The sequence below is a fragment of the Heloderma suspectum genome, chromosome 6 (assembly GCF_057233095.1).
Source record: "Heloderma suspectum isolate Gila_16-S chromosome 6, 16-S_ref, whole genome shotgun sequence".
Lineage (NCBI taxonomy): Eukaryota > Metazoa > Chordata > Lepidosauria > Squamata > Helodermatidae > Heloderma > Heloderma suspectum.
In genome coordinates, this window is record NC_139463.1 from 71,425,552 (window position 1) to 71,444,354 (window position 18,803).

The following is an 18,803-nucleotide window of genomic DNA, read 5'->3' on the forward strand; positions in this document are numbered from 1 at the left end:
ATTTCTGTTTAAATAGTAGTTATTTGTTCTAGATTTACACCTACTATGCAAATTATTATTATTTATTAATGTTATGCAAATTCGTGCCCCCTTTTTTTTGGCAAAGTGTAAGTGGCCACCCTCTATAACCTCTGGGCTGGCCCCAGACATTTTGCTGCCCGAGGCAAAGGACAAGATGATGCCCCTCTTTCTATGTGCAGAAGGTGACCAGTTGAATCTTACTTCAACACTAGCAATGGGACAGGTAGAGCTGTGTGAAAACGGCCTCTCAAAATTCTCCAGCCTATTTGTGGGCAGAGAAATTGGGTGGACAATTTCACCAAATTTCTCCTAGGGGAGGAGAAATTCTCCAACGGTTTCTCACAGATAGGGCTCACTCTTGACAGGGGTTGTAGCACAGCTTCTTTCTTTTGTCCTAAGGGTTTTTGGTTTATTGCACTGCTTCTGTAGGTGGAACAGCATCAACTGTGTTGAGGCTTCCACTTTTCTGAGGCAGAATTTCGAATGTTTTTTGGTGGCATTTTTGAGCTTACCTAATAACCGCGAGGTGGCCGAGGGTGCTGTGTGTGTTCTCTTTCTGTTACACACCTTTCCATTGCTCTGCAGCCTCCCAGGCCACCTGCACTTTCTGAACTAGCAAAGCCCCATGGGAGGAATTGCCTCATGATGTCTTCCTCATGATGGCTTTAACTGAAGTGTGGGAAGCCGAGGAGGCTACAGGCTGCCACACAGATTATTGTACGATGACAGGCAGGACACTCACGCACACTCCTCAGCAGTGGCGTGGTGGCAAATTCGGAAGTGCAGGGTCCCTTCCTGACAATCACAGCCAGCCTCCTCACAGCCACGCCCCCTTCTGAGATTGTACAACTTTGTAAGATATACAGCCTTCAACTGGGATCCAAAAACAATGCAGCAGGGAGTAAGGCAGGGGTATTTCAATTGGATGTCTGAGAAAAAATGCAGGGGTGTTAATCTTTTTCACTCATTCACCCAAACACAAACATTTTAGGTGTTCAAAATGTGATACTCTATGGAAGCTTCACCCTCTCAACTCAGCCCTCGTGGACAGATCCATTCTCATTTAAACAGCCCGCTTGCACACTCCCTTAGCGCCCCAACATTACTCATTAGCCTTTCCTAAGTGCCTTCATTATATCTCTCCCATCATGCAACAGAAACGTCCACACACCCAGCTGGACTGAAACACACACACACCCCTTCTTTCTCCTCTCCCCACAACTGTTTTTTTTCTGTTTCCCTTCCCTCCACCAGGGTTGTTTGCCCAGATACATGCCAACCTTGTGCCAAAAAGTGTAGCTGACAGAGCAGGTTTCATTTGGCAATTCTGCTTACTGTAGAAATTAATGTTCAAGAATTAATGGTGCTGAAAGCACTAGGGACAGGGTCTTCCATGCACCTGAGGGCAGCTTCAGGAAGGCTAGCTTAGGGAGCATAGAGCAGGCTGCACAGCACACACACAGCCATCCCCAGTCACCTCACCACTATTCCCCTCCCCTCAGCAGCTGCCTCACTCTACCTAATGGTAGGGCCAGCCTTGTAAAAGAGCCTTGAGCAGTACAAAAGTACGGACAGCGAATCCAAGTTAAAAACAGGGTAAACAATACATATGTTAACTTTTCAAATATCATTAAAAATGTATACCTGGCCACTTAATGTCCTTCTGGAAAAAGACTTCATCTTTTACAATTCTCTAGGCTAGGGAAGGGAATTCTAGGGTGGCCATGTGTCCTCTTTTACAGAAGATAGTCCTCTGTTTGAAGGGGCGTCCTGCCCAATTCTGGTTTAAAGATAAAGAATCATAAGAACGGCTGCCCATTAACAGTGAGCACCTAGGCAGGCAAACACACAGGGCACCTGGTCACAGTCTTCCACGCGATGGTGAGATGTTCTGTATTCCTATTTAAATTATTTCTAAATTTGCATCTATACCTATAAATCCACATGTGCAACTTTTATGCAAATCACTGCCCTCTTTTATCTTCTTTTCTGATGATGCATTTTCTCACTTTTTGAGATTCATAAGTGGCCATCCTATCTCTTTCCGCATGCTTAATGTCTAGACAAAGAGACGCACTTGGACTCACCCTGTTTGGAAACCATACCTTTTTGAGCCTAATCCAAGATGTGTCAGGGTAAACTGTGGTTTGCTGAAAAAGCATTTTGTATGTGCTCAGTGGCCCCTTCTCTTTATTATAATTTCAAATCTTTCAGGACTTGGTGTTAAAAACATGTTCTAGACTGGGGCTCAACCTGGATGAGTGCTGGATCAAATTAAGCCCTGTCTATAACTGGGAGTAGCCACAGCTATGAATGAAATAATAAAAAAGCCTTAAGGAGAAGGTAGTCTATGTTATGCAGAGCTCAGACCATTTAGGGCAGGGAGTTTAAGTCATAAGAACTTAAGAAGAGCCCCGCTGGATCAGACCAAGGGTCCATCTAGTCCAGCATTCTGTTCACACAGTGGCCGACCAGCTGTCAACCAAAACCCACAAGCAGGGCAGGAGCGCAACAGCACCCCCCCGTGCATGTCCCCAACAACTGGTGTACATATAGGCTCACTGTCTCTGGTTCTGGAGGTGGCACATAGCCATCAGAACTAGTAGCAATCGATAGCCTTTTCCTCCAGCAATTTGTCCAACCCCCTTTTAAAGCCATCCAAATTGGTGGCCATCACTACATCCTGTGGTAGCAAATTCCACAGTTTAGCTATGTGCTGTGTGAAGAAGTCCTTCCTTTTATCTGTTCTGAATCTCCCACCAATCAGCTTCATAGGATGACCCCAGGTTCTAGTATTTTGAGATTCATAAATGGCCACCATAATTCTAAGTCTAACACATCTGGAGGGTCGCAGGTTGGGAAAGGTTGATTTAAGGTCAATAAGTTAAGAGCATTAGGTCCAGAAGACCATAGGGCGGGGGACCAAGGCTGATGCTGAAGCCAGGGCCATAGTTTCCCTCCCATTACCCACAGGAGTAACTTCTATGCTCACAGAGCTTTCTATGGATGTGTTAGGGATGGGGAAGAGCTCTGAGACAGAAGTTCTGTTGCAATGGTAAAGCTCCTCTCCTCCAGTGTAACAGCAATCCCACTTTATCCACCACATCATTAGGCCTTTGGCTGGCTTTAGGACTACTCTAACTTTCTCCGGGTTTGGGCCATTGTTTTATTTGGTTTTTTCCTTCGACTTCTGACAATGGCATTCTAATCATGCTCTGTTCTTATTAGTTCTTTTCTTTCTTCTTCTTTTTTATTAAAAGAGGAAGAAAGTAATTGCTCAGTGGTTCATCAAAAGACTCAACATTTCCACAGAGGAAGCACTTGGAGACTTGCTGTCTGCTGCTGATTTTCTGTCTCTATATCAGTCATCAAAACTTCTGGGTAAGCCAAATCACCTTCGTCATTTTAAGACCTAAGCAAACCACACACTCAATGCCGCATGCATTAGTGCAGTTAAACTTATTAATAAAACGGAGCGCTCATTTATGTACTTGCTTGTTTATTTCTGCTGCTGTTGCTCAATAATTGTGACATTAGTTCAGGAGGCGATATGATACCCCAAGCCGCTGCCTCCTATCTTTGAGTGTCAGCAGTTGTGCAAGAATTTCCTGGCCCTGTGACAAGTCCAGAGAAGGATGACTTTTTCCCTATTGTCTTTAACAGTAGCGATGATGGCACACACCCCACCCCACTCTGAATTTTGCTTCAGAGCATTACAGATTGTTCTTCTGGCTGATAATGAGATGGGAACCAAGATAATTGCTCTTAGTTTCTATGCGTGCTTCATTTCCATGCATTCTTAAAGGTCTCATGTCTCCCAAGTGATGGATACTGGTCCATCATTATTACTACTATTAGAAGTGTATAAAGTGCTTTATAATATTTCTCTCTTCACCAGGTATGACTGTCACCCTATTCTGTCAAGGTGCAATTGTCACCCTATTCTGTGACAGGCAGAAAGGCAAGAGGCGTTCCCCTCCCCACCCCAAGAAGATGCAGCAAAGACAAGACCACAGCTTAGAAGCTGAGCACCTGCTTTGCATGCAGAAGGTCTTAGGTTCAATTCCCAGCACCTCCAGTTAGCAGGCTGTTCTGGCTGTGTTTCATGGATTGTCAGGCATCTTTTGTGCAGTTGTCTGCTCATGGACAGAATCAGATTTTTTAGGAATGTATGAGAATTTTGTTCCAAATGCTCACGTGCATTAATGCGCGTGAGTGCAAGTGTGAATTTGTGCAAATCCGCCCCCCAATGTAAAAAGCCAGTCCACAAGTCCTCAGAATCCACATGACTCAGAAAAAGCCTGTCCGCTGTGGAATCCGCAGGTGGAATTCATAGGAATCCAAACTCATTTGAATCCATTGCAGATTTCTCTGACATCCCTACCCTGAAGGGAGAACTGCAGCCAGTCAGATTAGACAATTCTGAGCTAGATGGAGAAATAGGTTGTACTAGTGTAAGGAGGTCAAACCAAGTAGTGAAGTTTTCTTTAGCCTTTTGGCCTTTCCATCCTCCCTTTCCTTCGGAGAGCTCAAGGTGGCTTTCCTTGTTGCATGTGATTTGGCTCGCTTCGTTGGATCAGCACTTCTACAACACACTGCTACCGTTCCCCAGGCACCTTGCTGCTGTGCATCCCTGTTCTGCTTGAGGTGCACTGTGATCTGGGTTGCACAGATTGATCTGGGGGTGGGGAAGTGAATGGATGGTCTATGCCAGCCTTTCCCCAAGCATGCTGCCTGAGGATAATGGGAGTTGTAGTCCACCACACTTGGAAGGTGCCAGATTGGAGAAAAGCTGGCATAGATGTTGGCTGAGGGAGATGGGAGTTGTAGTCCACCACACCTGGAAGGTGTCAGATTAGGGGAAGGCTGGCATAGATGTTGGCTGGGGGAGATCGGAGTTGTAATACACCACACCTGGAAGGTGCCAGATTGGGGGAAGGCTGGCATAGATGTTGGCTGGGGGAGATGGGAGTTGTAATCCACCACACCTGGAAGATGCCAGATTGGGGGAAGGCTGGCATAGATGTTGGCTAGGGGAGATGGGAGTTGTAATCCACCACACCTGGAAGGTGCCAGATTGGGGAAAGGCTGGTATAGATGTTGGCTGGGGGAGATGGGAGTTGTAGTCCACTACACCTGGAAGGTGCCAGATTGGGGAAAGGCTGGCATAGATGTTGGCTGGGGGAGATGGGAGTTGTAATCCACTACATCTGGTAGGTGCCAGATTGGGGAAAGGCTGGCATAGATGTTGGCTGGGGAAGATGGGAGTTGTAGCGCACTACACCTGGAAGGTGCCAGATTGGGGAAAGGCTGGTCTATGCTGTGGAATGGGAGGTAGATGAGATTGCCTCTTCCACATCTATGACTATAATTCTCCCAATTTTAGAGATGGGGAAGTGAGTCTTCCAGCCAGTACCTTGCCTGAGGCCAATCTGTAAAGGTTTTAGCATGGAAGACATAGTTTAGCCCAGGCAAATGCAGCCTGAAAGAAGGAACAGAGTTGGACTCAAGCAACTGTGTGAAAGGGGCTGTCAGGGTGGAAACTGAGCCAATAGAACCCCAGAGCAGTTCTGATTCTGAAGAGGTTCAGCAATCCGTGGGAGAGGAGCCAGCTCATCCCTCACAGGCACAGCAGCTGGCAGAGATTCCTCCTGCCGGCATTCCTGAGATAGATAGTGATCCTAGCGGTGAGAAAGTGCAGGAGGGGGGCTTGCTAGACGCTCGACGCAGACACAGGGAGCAACGAGCGATGGAGGGCGCGGAAAGGAGGCGTAGCGCCTGTTTGGCGCGCAAGCAACGGCCGCCTCCTGTGGACCCAAGGGAAAGAGGGAGGATCTCTCCCTAGCCCATAAGTTCAGGGTCTGCAAGTGATTCTCCTTCAAATGGGGATCAACTGCCTACTCGGAGCATAGGCCACTCTGCTGTTCCTTGCTTAGTCGCTGGTGATTAGCATCTGAAAGAGTCATTAAGTTGTAAAAGGATTAAAGCCTTGAAAAGAATCCTTTCGTCTGTGTCTTGAGTTGGCTATTGGAGTCTGCTGAAAGAGGCTGCTAGGGCGCTCGTGACAGGGGCTTTCTCTGTAGGGAGGTATCAAACAGGTATCAAGGTGGGACAAGAGTTCCACCCTGGTGTGGGGCCATGATTGGACCAACCGGCAGTGTCACTTTACAACCCACACACACAATGTGTGCAACTCAGGAAGCACAGTGTGCCTCCATGCATGAGACCTGATCCACTGAATGCAATTCACATGAAGCATGGCAGTAGACGGGAGGAAGAGAAGGAGCGAAGCCACCTCCAGCAACGTATACATCACCCCACACTTTTGTCCACAGAGATCTCCATAGGCTCTGAGCTTGGGCACTTGGTGCGATTGCTCTACAGATGGAACAGCACGCGTTCCCACTCTTCCCTGGATTAGGACCTTTCTGTGGCTTGTCCGCATTGGGGAAGCATGTAGCAGTTCTGTTTTGGCTTGGGGAACAAAACAGGGCTGGCCCAATACATTTTGCTGCCTGAGGCAAAGGACAAGATGGCTTCCACCCACTATTCTGCATGCAGAAACCGCCCAGATTGGCAGCTGAATCTTACTTCAATACTGGCAATGGAACAGCAGCTCCACCTCACCTGAGCGCAGCAGGTTAGCTTAGGGGGCACCCAGCTCTGTCCTCCAGCTACTTGCTGCTTCTCCCACCCACAACGTCTCCTACCTGAGGCAGCTGCCTCACTTTGCCTAATGGCCAGCCCCAGAGTAAAGGAGGACGTGTCCACCTCTTACCTTTATCCCATGGCCAATTTCATCCAAACTGCTGAAGTTCAACGGTTTCCTGTAATACGCTTCCAGGGGCTCAAGGTGTTTGGGGTAGATGATTTTCTGGTAGTGCGGATATGTCTTGCAAATGGCTAGTGTCCCAATCTCTTGGCGGGACACTTTCTCCTTGTGCATTTCCACCACCTGCAGCAGAGAGACATTGTGACGAGGGAGGGCTTCACCTGCAGCACCATGTGAAGCTAGTGCAGGAATCATCATTTGTTCAGTGGTGAACGGACCCAGCTTTACACAAGTTGGAATAGCCCTTTGTTTGATACCGCACAGCCTTCAAGCAAACTCACACAGCTATCAGAGTTGGACACACTGCATTTGCCTTGTCTGAGTGATGCCACCCTCTCTGGCACCCCTAGGCACGGCCCCTGCCATGTTGCACCCCTCTAGCCCCCTGAGGGAGGGGGCTGTCCACTCCATTCCCCTGAGGGGGAGGGCTGTCCCACAGTCAGGGGGGGCACAAGTGCATAATTACATCCCTCAGCCAGTAATATTCCCTGGCTTCACACCATATGGATAGCAAAGTTATGTGCTGCTTAGGGAAGTCTGCCTCTAGTGGCAGAATATGTCACTGTAGGTTTCAACCACATGGACACATTAAAATTAATTAAAATGAGTGCATTTTAAAAACAAAATAACCATGAGGAGCACATCCCTGGAGTTCCTTTAGCATGCATGCCAAGTTTCAAGTGTCTAGATTTCACCATCTTGGCACTATGGTGCTAAAAGACTGACAGACAGACACACACGCATCCTCTTTTATTATAGATTTATAGAAATTGCCCTTCATCCTTGCAGATACGAGGGTGATGTACAAATACAATTAAAAAAACACACACACCAGCACAATAATAATACTAACACCACATGCTCATGATAAAAACAGAGAAGGCAGCAAACACAAAAGGACAGACAAAAGCAACCACTAAAAATGCCTGGGCTTTTGAGCTGGTTTTTGAGCTGGTGCAAAATAATTGCAACGTTGACGCCAGCCGCAGCTACATGGGGAGGGTGTTTCTGGGTCGGGGTGCCACAACCAAGAAGGCCTCTGCCTTGTTGGCACACAATGTACTTGAGGTATTTGGAGAACAGCCTCTTAAGTCACAGGCAGGCAGATTGGTATAGGGAAAGGCACTTCTGAAGATATGTGGGTCACAAGCTGTTTGGGGCTTTAAAGGTGAGCACCAGCACCTTGAATTGGGCTCAGATGCAAGTGGGCAGCCAATTCAGGTCCTTTGGAATCAATGTCATATGACCCCACCTCAGTGAAGGCTGGTGGCCCTGATGTCAATGGGGCGGTGAATCCGCTCCGGGTTACACAATAGCTCCTTGAGAGTTCTGACTGGTTCTGACTGGCCCTGATGTCAGTGGGGCAGTGAATCCGCTCCAGGTTTCAGTCAGAACTCTAAAGGAGTTACCCAATAGCTCTTTGAGAGTTCTGACTAGTTCTGACTGGCCCTGATGTCAGTGAGGTGGTGAGTCCGCTCCGGGTTTCAGTCAGAACTCTAAAGGAGTTACCCAATAGCTCCTTGAGAGTTCTGACTGGTTCTGACTGGCCCTGATGTCAGTGGGGCGGTGAATCCGCTCCGGGTTTCGGTCAGAACTCTAAAGGAGTTACCCAATAGCTCCTTGAGAGTTCTGACTGGTTCTGAGTGGCCCTGATGTCAGTGGGGTGGTGAATCCGCTCCGGGGTTTCAGTCAGAACTCTAAAGGAGCTATCCAAGGTGCAAACACCTTGGATAGCTCCTTTAGAGTTCTGACTGAAACCTGGAGCGGATTCACCTCCCCACAGACATTGGCACCACCAGCCTCCACTGCCCTACTTAACTGAACCAGTTCCAGTTCCAGTCACCACATTCTGCACCAGCTGAAGCTTCTGGGTCATCTTCAAAGGCAGGCCCACACATACAGTGCTGTACAGGAATCCATTGGGGAGGTTACCATAGTTTGAACTGCTGTGGCCAGACTATCCCTGTCCAGGGACGGTCATAGCTGGTGAGCCAGCCAAAGCTGGTAAAAGGCTCTCCTAGCCACCAAGGCCACCCGAGCCTCAAGTGGCAATGCTGAATCAAGGAGTATCTCCAAGCTACACATTTGCAGCTGGTTTAACCAGAGAGTCAGTTCTGAACACTAAACAGTAGCGCCTAACCTACCCTTAGGACAGGAAGCCAAGCCCACTCCATCAGGTCACCTGGGACCAACTGCCACGCTGATTTATTCTCTTCCAGAACTAAGGGGGCTTCCAAACGAAGGGGGTGCAGCACTAGCCATCGGAAAGTTAGTGTCTAGTTAGAGAAAAACCATCCTTAGAATCATAGATTCATAGAAAAGTAGGGCTGGAAGGGGCCTACAAGGCAATCGAGTCGATGAGTCCAACCCCCTGCTCAGTGCAGGAATCCAAGTTAGAGCATCCCTGACAGATGACTGTCCAGCCTCGTCTTGAATGCCTCCGGTCACAGTGTGGGAGAGCCCACTACCTTTTATCTGTATTTTCTGCAGTAGGAGGAGTAAAGATGGAAGAAGCGGTGGGAAAACATGGAATGGTTACGTAAAAATCCATGAATGAGGTGGGGCAATTGCACCATAAAAGCCTCATCTGGAAGCACCCTGACTCTTTGGTACCCATTTCTGTCAATCACTAACCTATATACAACTAGTGAACTCACTCTCCAAGCCTTCTATAGCCATTATAGCAGCATCCATGCACAAGAGAGAAGTATCAGCGGACTTGGGGATACCTGAAAGTTTGCAGAAGTGCAAAAATAAAATAAAATCCAAGAAAAAAACCCTAAAGCAGGCAACATACACCCCCCAACACACTAAATGCTGGCAGACTGTAACATTAAGAATGGGTACCTGAATTTGCTTGCTTTTCTCTTCCCACTCCATTTCTTTTACCTTTTGCACCCTGTGTATTAGACTGTAAGACTGTGTGCAAGGTCTGTCCATTTTTGTTTAAATCTCTGTAGAGCACTTGGAAAATGTTAGATTCATTCTGAATGATCAACAGCAGCAATAACAATGTTAGGCAGGGTGAGGTGGCTTGCCTCTCAGGCAGAAAATGCTGGGATCCCATTAAAGAGCAGGCCTGTAATAAACTGACAGTTTTTTAGTTAGCTTTTACCAGAACTGGAAGTGCCACTTGGATTTTCCACTTCAGGCACCAAAATATGTGGTGCTATCTGTCTATTGATATCACCACATTGGAAGTTCTGCATTGAATTTTGGGCACTATAGTCCAGGAAGAATGTGGACATGTTGGAAAAGATTCAGAAGGGGCCATGATGGTGATAAGAGTCTGCAAGGCAAAACCATAATGGGGCAAGGCTGAGGGAACAAACGCAATGTGCTCTGAGCTTTATATATGCTGCAGTTCCCCAATTCCATGACCAGGGGTGGCCTTACCATCAGTTAATGAGTCATCCCCTTCAAGTGCCAGATTTAGGCTGCCACTAAAGGGCAGTAAATATTCTATGCAACCCTATGCGTGCTTGTTCAGAAAGAACTTCTCATAGAGCTCAATGACAGCTGTCAAGTTGTGGCTACGAGTGTGAGCTGTAAACTAGGAAGCTCCCAATTCAAAGCTTACCTCAGCGATAAACTCACTTCATAAGGAAAATACTCCCTCTCTGCCTCAGCGATCCCTCCACCCCACCCCCATATGGTGACAAGAAGACTGTGGCAGAAATGAAAGGGGGGGGGATGCTGCAGAGAAATGCTTCCAGCAGGCCTCTGGTCTGCCTCTACCATGATGGAGAGTGAGGTGGCCGCTTCAGGAAGCAGATGCTGAGGGGCATGGAATGGATAGAGCTGTATTTATTTATTTTATTTTATTTCTATGCCTCCCAATAGCTGAAGCTCTCTGAGCTCTCTGTATGTGGCATGTGGGCCTACTCCACACTGCCTAAGCTACTCTCACATGCTACCCTCACATGCAGTGGATGATGCTGCCCTGTCACCAGCTTTGAAATAAGATTCAACTGCCAGTCTGGTCAGCCTTTGTACATAGAATGGGTGGGGTGGGGGAGCAGCCATCTTGTCATCTGCCTCAGCCAGCAAAATGTTTGGGGCTGGCTCTGGAAAAATGACAACAAATGGAAATTGCAGAAGGCATAGATTACAGATCAGGTGAAGGCAAAACCAGTCAAATCTCCTAAAAAAGAGAGACAGACATCTTGTCTTTGCCTCAGGTAACAGGCCAGCCCTGATAGGCAAGCCAAATAGATGGGAATATTGTTTAACTGATGATTTCCAGGGTGTTTCAAAATATCTTGTACAGGGAAAACTAAAGGAAATCACACGGCAGTTAAATGGACACAACAGTGCATTCCTTTCTAACACTTCCTTCGTGGAAGGGTTGTGCTTCCAAGCCTGTTTTCCAGTGAAGCTTGGGGGGCTTTGAGGCTGGGGCAAGGCTTCCAAACTGGTTTGGGGGCTGAGCACTGGCTCAGATTAACCTTTCACCTTTTGCCCTAGAGAAGGAGGACATCTGATCTAAAGCAAAACTGGCTGATGCCTGTGTAATCTCCTCTTGACATCAAGATGTAAGGGAAGACTCAGTAACCCCTTATAACAATTTCCAGTGTTAGTCTGTTGCAGCAAGAGAGAGAGAGAGAGAGAGAGAGAATTTTACAACACCTTAAAGAATAGAGTCCATTTCCAGTAGTGCACTTAGGGCTGGACCTTACAGCCAAAGTCCAGTGGGACCCCTAATGACCACCCAGAAAGTGGAAGTTGATGAGGGCAGCAGAAGCAAACTCCATTTTACTCCTGTCATCATGATGGGGCTATGATTTAAGTGAGTTTAAAATGCTACACTGCACACACTCAGAGTATTATTATTATTTTTTAATCAACATGGGCAAAGAGTGTTATTGTAGTTGTTCTTCTAACATATCAGGAACATAGAAGCAGTTGCAAAGCATAGAACTGTGCTTGAGGGGCAAAGAGAAATGGTTGTTGTGTGTTTCACAGTTGAAGTAATACACATGGCCATTGAAAAGGGCCACCCATAAGAGGATTAAGTTCAGGGCTAAAACTACCAAGCTGCACGACTTGTCTGTAGTGCAGACTGTCCACTACATTAAACGCATGAAGTTATATCCTCAGTTGGTAAGGGTGTATAAACAGAAGCGCGTGCACACAGACATATAGAGAGGGAACTTGGGGACAAGTGGTAATGAAATGCAAAAAGTACAGTCTGACAGTTCTTATGGTCCTCCTAAGTAAGAATCTGTACTCAAGATCACTTAATAAAGATTATATAATAAATATTAAGTAAAAATATTGCTTAATAAAGATAAAGATTATATCACAGTAAAGAGATCCTGAATATGACCTATAATTACTTTGAAAATTTAAAACAAATTGATGGACCATGAGAATTCTAGTAAAAAACAAAAGCAGATCACCCAAAAGTGGAGGCAGCCCATTATATCACAGATTAAGAGGGATGGAGTGAGGCTGAAAAACACGTGCTTGCTTGAGACTGCTAACTAATGTGACTGGGGAGGGGGAACACCTCTGTGGTAGAGTACATGCACTGCATCCCCAAGGTCCCAGGTTCAACCCCTGGCATCTCCACATAGGGCTGGGAAAGATGGAGCTCTTTATGAAACTGTGGAGAACCCCTGCCAATGAGTGCAGATAAGACTGAGTTAGATGGACCAATGGTCTCATTCAATATAAGGCAGCTTCACCGGTAGGGATGTATGGATTGTGTAAAATCCGTTCTGTGTTTCATGGATTGTCAGGCACCTTTTGTAACATTGTCCGCTCATCAACAGAACCGGATTTTTAAAAATTTTCTGAATTTGGGCAAATTCACATTTGTGCAAATTTGCACTTGCGCAAATGCGCAAATCCCTCCCATGTGCAAATCCCCCCATGTGCATTTTCACACTTTAGCTTATGGGGGAAATACACATTTTCAGCTTTTTAAAACAATATTATTGCATATTTTCCATTACTAAATTTAGGAAAGTTAGAACAATGGTCTGCAAGTCTGCAGAATCTGCCCAACTGGGGAAAAGCCAGTCCGCTGCAGAATCCACAGGTCGGATTCCTAAAAATCTGAACTCATGTGATTCGATGTGGATTTCTCCAATGTCTTATATGTTCCTATGTTTAAGTTGCGATTTGAACCAGTGATGACTGGTTCATAGCTCAAGCTCTCATTCACTATGCTTTGCCAGCTCTCTCTCAAAAAAAGCCCACCCTACCTTTCCATCCATCATTACACAGCATATTACTGCATTATGAACCCTTTGCCCACCACAAGTGTTAATGGCCAATGGCGTGTGCAGTTTTACTTGTAATGCCACTTTGAATCAGGAAGTAATGCTTCTGGCCCACTTCCAGGCCAGACTGAGTCTCAGCCCAGCTTTTCCTATATTTCATGCTTCCATATCTATTAAGACCAAAGGAAAACACTCCCCCTGCCCACTCCATCACCACCCTTTTATACAGACCATGGATGATCTGTGAAACAATATAGCACCAAAAGTACTAACTGCCCATCAGTAATGTTGCACATGCTCAGAGGCGCGTGCTCTCTCTCTCACCTCCCCGCTCCCTGCCTCGAGACCTGCAGGCAGAAAAGAAAAACAGAACTGGGAAATGCCATAATTTTGTAAAGCATGTTCTTGGATCCAGCTTCAGGAAGCTCAAATTAAGCACAAAGTAAACTATTATTCCTTGCAGCTTCCCTACACTAAATGAAACTGGGCTAAAAGTAGATTTTGTAAGTGTTTTGGAGATAGCAAAGTGGTGAAAGGACAGAAATGATTAATCCATTCCACTGATGTTTCCTGATCCATTATGTTTTTCTTCTGGTATTATTCTCAGGGAAACAGGAAAGCCGTCAGGCAGCTCTCCAGTAACAGGAAGAGGGATCCAATGTCTGAGAACGTGGTGTGTATGCCTCCCTATATTCCAGTAGAAAGGGAAGGGAGAGGGAGGGGAATCCTTTTGATGGGCTTAGAGCCCAAAGGGTGTGTGTGCTCTGAGGTTTTAGCAATGACTCTGAGCTATGGAAAGAAGCTCCTGAAAAAACTGGAAGAGCATACAAAGCAACCCTGCAGAGATCTTGTTCCTCTCATGGTCCATCTATGTTGATCATGCTGGCCTCCTGTCTGCCGTACTGGTGGGGTGGGGGGACCCACTGGGCAATATTCATGCTTAGCAAATGGAAGGGTACAGGCTCAAACCATGGCATCTCCCCTTGCTGAGATGGGAAAGTCTTTTGCCTGCTATCTGTGGAGCTGCTGCCTTCCCCAATTTGGTGTCCTCTAAATGTGTTGGACTACAGCTCACACCATCCCCAGCCAGCCTGATAGGACTGGCTGCATCAAAGAGAAAATGGACATATGATGTTGTCTTACGTGGTCATACCAACCAGTGGTCTATCTAGTTGCAGTATTGTCTGGCAGCAGTAGCTGTCCAAAGCTTTAAGTTGTGCTGTCTCCTAACCTTGCCACCATGCTTTAACCTGGAGATGTCAAGGACTGTATGAGATCCTACCGAGAGTGCTCTACTCCTGGGTGATAGCCTCTCCCCAATAGTAGTGCTCTTTTTGAAAAAGAAAAATACATCTTCCCCTCATCCGCCAGGAGGAGGCTGCAGCACACTGGTGGACAAAGCCCACTCTGCCAGTCTACTACCAAACTAGGTTTAAAGTGTTGGTATTCATATACAAAGCCTGAAACAACTTGGGAGCAGGTTACCTCAAGGAACGTCTCCCCTATGTCAACCTCCCAGACCACTACGGTCTTCAGGGGGGGCCTGTTGTCCTTGCTATGGCCTACGGATTTCTGTTTGGCGGTGACACGGGGATGGACCTTCTCTGCAGTGACACTTGACCTGTGGAATGATTTCACCTCATCAGGCCTTAACACTGGCATTTTTTTGGTGTTTACTGAAAATGTAACTGTTTACTTTTGGCATTTCCCCAGCCATGAGCTATCTTTGAACCAACCTCTAATATGGTAATATTTGTATTCCTCAGTAAACCACTTTGGGATTTGTTCAGTGAGAATACTTCGTTGAGAATAAGACTAAGACTAATGAACAGCAAGAGGCTTGCCAGACCAATCATGGAGGCTACCAACCGGAAACTAGTTCTGGGGCACGGGCCCATCTCAAATGAAGGCCTAATCTCAAGCATATGTTTCACACATTTCTTGTTGTCTTCTCAAATGGGTTTTGTGCCCACCTGTGTGATGGAACAGATGTTGGCTTCCACTCGTCGGACTTCAGTGGCCTGCAAGTCTAGCATTTTGAGGATGTCACTGGCCAGGTTGCTGATTTGATAGGCCATGCTGGCTAATGACTGAGTTGTGAATGCCATAGTTTCCTCGAGGGCTTTCCGTTTGTCTTGTGCCTTAAGGGTGTTCAAAAAGAAACAAAGAAGTGAGAATTGTGCAAGAAATCAGAACAACAGAGGCAGGTACTGAGGTGTCACTGGTGACTGCTCCTCAGGTGTGACTTGTAACTTCTTTCCCTTGCTCAGCTAGGGGAATAGCTCTTTATCTGGCATGGCTCTGCCCTTTGTTTACATTGTTGTGACACTAATAAGCTGGTGAAGATTGTAGGCAATTTGCAAGCAAGTGTTCTTGTTGTAGTTAATACTGTGTACCATCTTATGACTTAGTTATAATACTAAGGGTGCAATCCTATCCATGTTTAGACACAAAGAAGTCCTTCAACTCCCAGCTGGCTGGGGAATGCTGGGAGTTGTAAGACTTTTTTTCTGTCTAAACATGCACAGGATTGCACTTTAAATAATTTTGGGGGGCCCCAAAGGACAGTTTGGTGTTTTACACAGGATGGCCAGATATCCTACTTTACAGAGGACAATCTATTTTGGAGAGCTGACAGAGGACAGTCCTCTATTCAAAGGTGTCCTCTATTTGATGGGCTGCCCAGCCCAAGTCCAGTTTAAAGTCAAAGAACCACAAGGATGGTGAACACTGAGGGGCCTTGAAGTTGCACCTAGACAGCAGACTGAGCAGGCACACAGGTCACCTAGTCAGTCTCTCCACTCTGGTGAGATGTCTTGTGTTTCTATTTAAATAATAATTTTTATTTTTGAATTTGCACCTATGCACATGTATTTGCATATGCAAATTTATGCTAATTAGTCCTTCCTCTTCTTTTTTGATGATGCATTTCCTCTTTTTTGGAAATGTGTGAGTCACCACTCTAGTTTCACATAGATCAATCCAAATCAGCACAAACTAAATATAAGAAGTCTAACATATTTTAAATTCTATAAATTTTAATATGAAACAAAGGCACAATCCACACTCATTGAGCAGCAGTAACTGTCAAACCAGGGCCCTGGGCAAGAGTGATGGCTAAGTGGTGGTGCACACCGTTGGTCACCTGTAATGGCCAGCATTTACCCAGGTAAGCACAGCCAAAGTGGGGGTAAGAGGACTCCGCCGAACTCTATGCCAGTCCTCTTGTCCGTGGGAGGTAGGGGGTCTTGCCCCTTTTCATTTCGAAATACATCCATTTAATTTTAAAAGGTTGTCATTGCCGGAGAATTGGATTGCATCCCACGCGCCTGCTGAACAACACGTGCCAAGCCAGATCATTTAAAAACATGCACAAAGGAACAAAGCATCATCCTGCTCCAAGTATAAATCTGAATGCCATTAACACCTTGTGCCCAACATGGGTGTTGGTCAGTGCAAGCTCAGTGGCAGAAAAGGGGAATACCACCAGCACACTTGCCTATGTCAACTAAAGACAGCCTCACCCTCAGGATGCCTTTAATTGAGACAGGGAAAATTACCCTTTTGGGTAGCATGGACTAGTAGCCTTTTAGTTTGGCACTGGTGCTTCCTTTGTCATGTAATGCAGAAGATCTTGCTGGGAGGGCTTCAAATACTGCTGTGGTGGGGAAGGTTGCCCAGTCAGGCTAAACCTTGGCTCGGGGCTGAATCACAACTAGGTACCTCAGGGTTGCCGAACTTGAGGCTCAGGGGCCAAACCCCTTCCTCCTGCGGTCCTGATCCAGCCCTTCGGGGTTCCCCAGTTGGCATGCCCCTGGCCCTACCCCCTCCTCCCTGACTGCTGATAGTTTGGTGGCTTTCCAGCTGTTGTGCAGTCCATCCGTCCCCCCACCCCATTCTGAAAGGCCTCTCCTAAGGCTGAATTACTGGCAGTGAAAGCTTTCAGCAACAATATGTGCTGGCATTGTCAGTATTGTTGGTGCCTCCCATTTTGCCTGTGGCCCCGCCCACCATTGGAATGTGGACCCCAAGAGCCTCTCTGAAATTGAATTTGGCCCTTGGGCTGAAAGAAGTTCAATACCCATGGTATACCTGAACCCGCGACATCGTCCCAGAAGTCCTTGAGGTGCAGGCTCCATTTGCACAGGGAGCAAGCCACGTGTGAGACCCTCCAACTCCTGCAATGGCCTGCTCTGCATGTAAACAGACGGTGCTCCATGGCATCCCCTGCAACATTGCAGATGATTGCGGGGCCACCCGTCCTATTTGCACTGGGAGCTGGCCACACCATCAGCAGCCTGACAGCAGCTTAGAACACCCTTCTTCCCCAACCTGGTGCCCTCAAAATGTTTTGAACTACAACTCCCATCATCCCCACCCAGCATGGCCAATGCTCCGGGATGATGGGAGTGGTCACCCAAAAGACCTGTAGGGCACCAAGTTTGGGGAGGCTGTCCCAGGCTGTCCCACTGCACAGGCCCAGATTTCCTCTCTGGGCTACCGTTGGTCTCACTGACTGGTGGCAGGGTCGGCCCTGACTTCTACCCTGCTGTAACTCACCTGTCCATAGTTGCTCTCGCAGTAATCAGCCACTTCGAGCAGGTTGCTGCAGTTGTCCCGCAGGACCCCCCTTGCGCAAGGGATGGAGTTCAGCAGCTCCTGCAATTCAGACATGTTGCCACTGAGCCACCCGGGACTCCCCACTTCCTTGTTATTTCACACCTGCTGCCTCAGCACAGGGGTTTCGAACCTCACAGCTCTTCCCAGCAATGCAAATGCAGGCATGGGCCAGCTGGGGACTCTTTTATACTCGAGTTGCCTCCCGTGGCTGAGCTGGTCCCTCCCCTCGGCCTTGCTCAGAGAACTTCTGCCCAACAATCCTGAGATTGATTGCTGTCCTCAACCACAAAGCCTGCATGAGAATTCCTAGGCGGCCCTCTCCACCACTGAGCGTGGACCCCTCCGTGCTCCATTTGAGAACCAAAAAACCCATTCGCACTGTGAGAAACAAAAGCAATGAGAGTTAACTGAGGAAATGTTGAGGGGGAGGAACTGTCAAGAGAGGAAACAAACCAGTATTTATAGAAGCATGCTAGACTGCAGAGACGCTGGGAGCGCAGAGCGGGCTTTTACTACTAAGCATGCCAGGTGGACATCTAGGCTTAGCTTTGTAAGGGGCAGCGCGTTTGCTGACTCAGCAGCTGAGCATTTTACCCCTTCCCAATACCACTTTGGAGCCCATGTTTCTAGACATTGTGAACATCTTGGGAAGGATGTAGAGCAGCGGCACAGAACCCCTGACCTGCAGGCCTAATCCTACCCGATGTTATGCCCTGACTGGAGGAGCTAAAGGCCCAGAAGCCCAGGGTACCCCACACCAGGGACTGCCACCAGACCCACAGGAGCCTGAGCATTCAGGGGAAGTGGTTGCAGGGGCATTCCTGTCAGGACAGAGGGACTCTGCCTCTGAGGCAGAGGCTGAGCCACCCCCTGACCCCTGGGAACATCATTGCCTCAAGCAGCAGGCTAAGTAGGGCTCCTGTGCGAAGGAGTGCTCACCTCCAGAAAAGGTCTCCTCTTTCAAGAGAAAGAGACTCCTTGGGAGTAGAGCTTTGGAAAGGGAGCCCTGATTATTGCAGTTGAGCTCTGGGTGGCGTCCAGCTAGGTTTGGGCTGAAAAGCCTTCACTAGAAACCCAGCCAGGGTTGTAACAACTTGGTC

General features: G+C 47.3%; 1 protein-coding gene across 2 annotated transcripts in view; it reads right to left on the reverse strand.

Annotated features, from left to right (window-relative positions):
• The window catches only part of ABI3 (ABI family member 3), a 30,645-nt gene extending 12,562 nt beyond the window's left edge, over window positions 1-18,083 (reverse strand). Inside the window, exons 1-3 of one of the 2 annotated variants that reach the window (XM_084804804.1) lie at window positions 17,644-18,083; window positions 15,057-15,224; window positions 6,800-6,976 (exon numbers count right to left, since the gene is read on the reverse strand). In XM_084804804.1, the coding sequence (XP_084660930.1) occupies window positions 6,800-6,976; window positions 15,057-15,224; window positions 17,644-17,757 (459 nt within the window). In that variant the 5' untranslated portion in view covers window positions 17,758-18,083. The remainder of the gene's footprint in view (window positions 1-6,799; window positions 6,977-15,056; window positions 15,225-17,643) is intronic. The other variant, XM_084804805.1, reaches the window with a different exon arrangement.
• Between the last annotated feature and the right edge of the window lie 720 nt (window positions 18,084-18,803).